The 5,727-nt window shown below is 46.3% G+C and overlaps 3 protein-coding genes across 5 annotated transcripts in view; 1 reads left to right on the top strand and 2 right to left on the bottom strand.

Annotated features, from left to right (window-relative positions):
* Positions 1-117: 117 nt before the first annotated feature.
* On the bottom strand, positions 118-2,725 carry LOC109545646 (acyl-CoA-binding domain-containing protein 5). The gene is made up of 5 exons (XM_019916452.2): positions 2,503-2,725; positions 1,289-1,481; positions 1,075-1,223; positions 714-1,024; positions 118-637 (listed from the first exon to the last, which is right to left on the bottom strand). Exons 1-5 carry the CDS (start codon positions 2,714-2,716, stop codon positions 491-493), a joined length of 1,014 nt encoding a protein of 337 aa, XP_019772011.1. The 5' UTR covers positions 2,717-2,725; the 3' UTR covers positions 118-490.
* Positions 2,726-3,009: 284 nt separating this feature from the next.
* Positions 3,010-4,298, top strand: LOC109545654 (DNA-directed RNA polymerase III subunit RPC7). Its single transcript, XM_019916464.2, has 6 exons — positions 3,010-3,195; positions 3,250-3,324; positions 3,379-3,491; positions 3,545-3,675; positions 3,728-3,987; positions 4,044-4,298. The coding sequence occupies exons 3-6, from the start codon at positions 3,464-3,466 to the stop codon at positions 4,246-4,248; spliced, it is 624 nt and encodes a 207-aa protein (XP_019772023.2). The 5' UTR covers positions 3,010-3,195; positions 3,250-3,324; positions 3,379-3,463; the 3' UTR covers positions 4,249-4,298.
* Positions 4,291-5,727, bottom strand: part of LOC109545628 — an 8,265-nt gene continuing 6,828 nt past the window's right edge. For all 3 annotated transcript variants that reach the window (XM_019916422.2, XM_019916424.2, XM_019916423.2), the window contains 5 exons: positions 5,334-5,572; positions 5,038-5,280; positions 4,804-4,987; positions 4,568-4,749; positions 4,291-4,512 (listed from right to left, as the gene is read on the bottom strand). In XM_019916422.2, the coding sequence (XP_019771981.2) occupies positions 4,576-4,749; positions 4,804-4,987; positions 5,038-5,280; positions 5,334-5,572 (840 nt within the window). In that variant the 3' untranslated portion in view covers positions 4,291-4,512; positions 4,568-4,575. The remainder of the gene's footprint in view (positions 4,513-4,567; positions 4,750-4,803; positions 4,988-5,037; positions 5,281-5,333; positions 5,573-5,727) is intronic.

Raw genomic sequence — 5,727 nt, 5'->3', positions numbered from 1 at the left:
TTTATCAATCTGTAATAAAAGACGTGAGGAAATTCTGTCTTTTTTAAAGACAAAAATTTTTGAGGCGAAATACCCAAAAAGAAGTTTGTAAAAAACTGATCTATAACTTAAACACAATTTAATAAAACCACATCTAGGTGATCAAGTACTTTATATCTGGCGGATTTCAGCGCTATTTTTAATAATCAGCCACAAAGAACGCCGAAACCCGCCAGATATAAAGTACATAAACGCCCCACATTTATTTTATTCAGGTTACTTAATCTAGATCCCGTCCATTCTTAGGATATAATAAAAAAAACAAAACAAAAAAATGGAAAAACAAAATTGGTCTTTGGGCCCGAATAAAATAGAATTTACAACCAATACTCACATGCTTAAAACAACAATAATAAAATATACACCGTTTAAACTTACGTTAGACAAACAAACCAACAGACAAAAATAAAAATTCTCTTAATATCACTGTCACCACTAGACCAGGCTAAGATTACTTCTTTAGCACCCATCGATTCACTAAAAAACTAGCTAGGAAAGGCCAGACAAGCAGGAAAACCAACAGTTGAGGCTGTAGGCCAGAGAAAAAGCTTTTCCGTCGCACCAGCGCCTTTGCATTGGACGATTCAAGGCTGGTCACCTGCATAGAAACCATAACGTTTATTTCCTATAGTTAAATAAAACTATACAACACAAGCTTGAAAGGTTGCACTAACCTGATTGGTTAGGCGCTGGACGTCAGCCTTTAGGCACTCGATTGTTTTAGCCACGTCGACTGAAATATCCACCAGATGCGTGTGAGCACGCTGACGTGACCTGGAAACATGTTGAGTTTTGGAAGTCTCCTCTTGGAAGGCCTGTCCATTTGGAATGTATGTCTTCTCCTCGCTCCATCCTTTGGTCTCGATGGGCACTTCGATGGTGTCGATGTATTCGTCATCCGACTCCTCTTCGCGCAGACTGGGCGATGTGGAGCGGGAGGAGGAGATGCTCGAGATGAATCGGATCGGAGAATTCTCCCTTGAAGCTGAAACAACTCGGTTATCGATCGAATGTAGCTGAATCGAATATGGCTACCTAGAGGGGAGTTGGGTTGAGAGCGCACCTTCTCCAGCACATCCCCCGCCACGAGCTCCAAATCGTCCAAATTAATGCCGTCGAGCTCGTTGGTGGGGGCTTCCAGAAAGTTGGCCACCTTATCCGAGTAGCTCATCGTTTCCACGATTCTACGGCACCAAAAACCAGCTTAGTGGACTGTTCCCAAAGTATCGAAGTCACAAAGTTGACTTACGCGTGTAGTTCGTCAACGTATTTCGTCATGGCGTCGTTGCGACTCATGTCGCCCAATCGCTTCCAGGCGTCGTGTTTGGCCCGACCAACCAAATCCCAGAACCCGGGCCGAGCATCCGAGCACGGCCCCAAAGTGGCCTGCTTAAAGTAGGCATAGAAGCGCAACATCAACTCATTGCTCGGTTGATAGGAGCCTACAAAATGGGAAAAAGTGCCTATATATTGCCAGAGCTATGGTGCAACTAAAGTGGCCCCGAGCGTAATTGGTTGCCATGGCAGCGCCAGCTTATGGGCCGAATAATCGGCTCAAAACTGGATGAGCATTGGTTGCACCATTGCTATTTCAATTCAATCGGTTTTGTCCATAAGAAATGTGGTAAAAACGTTAGAGAAACCGGTTGAAACAAGTCAACAAACACAAAACAGTCATTTATTTGCCTTTCACTTCAATGGTAATAATTGCATATTTCCCACAAGAAACCACATCATTACGGCGACTTTCACGAATGAACCGGCCGTTGTCCGACGTCAAGTAAAAGTATTGTAAGCATATTCGAGTATAAATAAACAAAACCGCTAATCATTTGCCTAATTAGATTCACTTTTTTTGTTTTTGCAGCCATCCTTGACATACTTGTTTTGGAATGATCGGCAAAACATCGGTTATATCACGGCGATAGCCTGAAGACATTACACAACTACAAACATTATAACCAGAAGGCATTTAACATGGATTTTTGTTGACTTACTTTATTGCAAACTAGTACTGAGGCCTGGGGGGCTTACTTTTATTAGATAATAAACGCATCTCGAATTAGTTTACTTGCCTAGAGGCATATATATTTGCTTCTTAATTTTTTTGCTTCTTGAAAATGCATGCCAAGGCTTAAAGCAGCAACAACGCTACACATAAAAACTGATGATGGTGGAAAAATACACCGAAACGTATTTTGATTGATAAATAGAGACAATAAATGATTGAACCCCAGGAATGAATTTCATTTGGAATTGAAACACAGTCAGGAAAGTATATACAATGATTGATATGAAGGCTTAAAACTACGATTCAGTGGACAATGAAGCAGTACTTGACCCTTGCCCAATAGCAATTGAGATGTAGCTGAAAAATAACGCGTATGGGAGCAGCGTACAGCAAATTGGGTCGCTCGTATTGAAGTATGCGTAATTTCTTTGAAATTAAAGTACAACACTCACCGTTTTTGGGTAGACTTCGAATAACATTAACAGCCGCATTGAATTTCTCCTCGGTGGTCATGTTGGGCTCGTTTGGCCCCGGACTCTTTCCCACTCGAACGCTTTGCAACTGCTGTGATATCACTGAAGGAATGGGCGCCGCGGCCCCAAAAACCAAGGAGCTCCGCTGGACATGAAGTGACGTTCCCTTATTTTGGTGAAAGTGACATGACATGTGAACGTCAGTGGTGGTGCAAATGAATTTCCCTTTGCTACCTGTGCCCTCTAGAGGACGTGCTTTCAAACATATTAAGGAAAGTTTCGGAGTTATATTTAGGAAAATCTGGTTTAGAACGTTGGTTGAATTTTCGCTTTCAGCGAAAATATATAATTTTTTGAGGATGAAACAACGTTTTCCAACAAGCCAACAGCCAGTTAGACTTCAAATTTAAATATTTTTCAAAACCTGCCCGGCCTCAAGCGACATTGCCAGATGGTCGAAGAGTGAAATTTCCAGAAAAATGTCTGTCACATTTCACCCTCACCTCACCCGACCCTGCTTAACCAAACAACCCCGAGCAAACGTGTGCCTTGTCCTGTGGTGCAATGAGTGTTTTTCACGACGAAATTGAGATCGAAGACTTTGAGTACGACCTGGAGGAGGAGACTTACTACTTCCCGTGCCCCTGCGGAGATAGATTCGAATTTACCAAAGTAACCTAAAAAAATAGCATTAATTCTTGAAATCTGACTTTCACGCGTTTGCAGGAAGATTTATTCGCAGGCGAAGAGGTAGCGAGGTGCCCCAGCTGCAGCTTGATTATTAAAGTCATTTACGACCGGGTGAGTGAGACTGAGTACCGGTTTTGCCGTTTTGGATAATGAAGTGGTTTCCAGAAGGTAATTCTGGAGCAGTTAGATGAAGAGCAGTCTCTGGGAGGCAAACTGAAAAAGCTGCAAATCATAGAGTAAGTTAGTTATAATGAATCGCGGTAGAGGCGGCGGCCGAGGTAAGTTGCAGTGGACTTCTAAGCGAACAGTCGTAGAATGTGCACTTTTTCAGGTGGGCTGAGCAGGTCTTTCAACAAGGAACAGTTGAGTGCCTTGGGGGTGGCCAACAACGAGATGCCCATCCTCGTGACGCAACCGCCTTCAGTTTACCCCTTAATGGAGCGGCGCCCCGTGCCTCTCACGGTGAGTTCGGTTTTCTTCGCAAAAACTCTCAATTTATTGCTGCTTGCTTTAGCAATCTGAAGACACGGAATACCTATTGCTGCTACGGCAAGACTTTATAGATCGCATGCAACTATCGGCCGCCTATCTGAAAATGCCCTCCAAAGAAAAAACACAGCCCAATCAGGAGATTGATCGGCTGGTAGCGCAGCTGCCCAGCGCCAAAGACAAGTACGATTGGAGCCTGCTGCCTGCCGAACTGCGGCCAAAGTTGCTCGCCCGGAAAGTCAAAGAAGTGCCAGTCGCCACCAAATCCATCAACGTACAGGAAAAGTAAGTTTTGTGAATGAAAAAATGAAGCAGTCGTTTCTAATCGACGGTTGTTCCAGGCTGAAGACTCTGGAGAATCTCGAAGAGACCAAGGACAAAAACCCTGTAAAGGGGCAGGTGAAGGGTGGCGAAGAGGATCTACTGGAAGAAGCCTCAGAGGACGAACAAATGGATGATGGCACTGATTACGCCGACAACTACTTCGACACTGGGGAGGACTATGAAGAGGAGGACGACAACATGGATGAAGGCCCCATTTACTAACACCCCATGTGATATATCTAGATATAGTAATAAAAATCACTATTTTGGAACTGGTAACGTTATCTATTATCTCTAAACCTTCTCTCATAGATTTCAATTAATATATAAATATAGAGACAAACTCTAACAATGTAATAGAATATAAAACAGCTATTCGAAGTGGGGGGGCTATATTGTTTCGCGGAGAATCGATGTGATACGAATTGACGATCGACTAACCGAAGCGCCTGCTGATTGATTTGGGTCATAAGAACGTGCAGGTTCCTGCAACAGCAAAACAGGCTAGCGCATCGATCGACGCAGCAGTCGACGCTCTTACCCGTGGGGTCAGTAATCCTCCGTTGTTCTTGTGCGCAGCAACCCTCGTCTACGGAGCGTCTCGTCCATACGCAGCTGCTCGCGTTGCAGCTGCGCCCGAATGGAACCCAACTGAGTTAAAATGCTACCCCGAGAGCCGACGGGTGACGATGGGAGCAAGTTGCTCTTCTGTCCGGCGCCAATCTGGAACAATCGCTTCTGCTGAATCTGGTCCACGCCCTCCCCACGCTCCCTCACCTGCCATCGCTCCTCGGGCCGTCGGTGCGAGCTGAACGGGATGGCGTTGCGCAGCTCCTTCGCTACAGGGGAGCGCGCCTTTAGCAACGGCACAGGCAGCGATTCCTCGAAGCGCGACGAAGAATTGCGCCGCCGCAGTCTCGGGCTTCTAGACAGGCTCAGGTCCTGTTGCGTCGCGCTGTGCCTGGAATGTTTTTTATAAGTTTAAAATTCCAAAAAAGAAACTGTCTAGACCTGCGCTGCACATCGGTCAAGTCACTGCTGTATCCATCTCGCACGCTCATCGTCTCGAGCCGATGACTGAGCGAGTCGATGCGACTGAGCGAGTCAAAGCGGTCAAACTTCGAGCGGTGACCGCGAGGCAGCGGCACAGTGTCGTACGAACTAGCAGCGTCCATCCGGCGCAGCGCGCTGCTCTCCGGTTTGCGCAGAATCCCGCTTGGGTACGACGAAGATTCGAAACGATTTGCCTGGTATCTAGATGAGACGCACATGGAATCACAGTCCAGCCCCAGAGGGACGCTACTGACCTACTAGCACTAGAGTCGGGGAACACAGAGGTGGGTGGCACATTGTAAGAGGAAGAGTAGGGAGAAACGGGGGTTTTCCTGCTGACGGGCGGCGAGTAGCCAGGGCCGGCGTACCCCCCACTACTCAGGCCCAGTGAGTCCAAGTTGGCGCTCTCAGAATCGGCGTGGCGCCGCCAGGGGCGTTGCATTTCGTGCAGCTCGGTTTTGCGCCGGAGCATGTCGTCACTGTGACGACGCATCTGGAAACAAAAGTTCATTGACTGTGTCTGTGCGAAATAGGGATGACACTTGTCACAGGTATTTTGGAACAGATATCGATATGGAACAGTCGGTACCTGTTACCGATATTTAAAATAACAGGGCTCGCCTACGATGCTGCTCAGAACCAGTCAAC

The sequence above is a fragment of the Dendroctonus ponderosae genome, unplaced genomic scaffold (genome assembly GCF_020466585.1).
Source record: "Dendroctonus ponderosae isolate FM_Combo_2020 unplaced genomic scaffold, Dpon_F_20191213v2 Dpon_F_20191213_10, whole genome shotgun sequence".
Lineage (NCBI taxonomy): Eukaryota > Metazoa > Arthropoda > Insecta > Coleoptera > Curculionidae > Dendroctonus > Dendroctonus ponderosae.
Note: the sequence above shows the minus strand (reverse complement) of the source record. Positions and strands in the feature narration are given on the sequence as shown.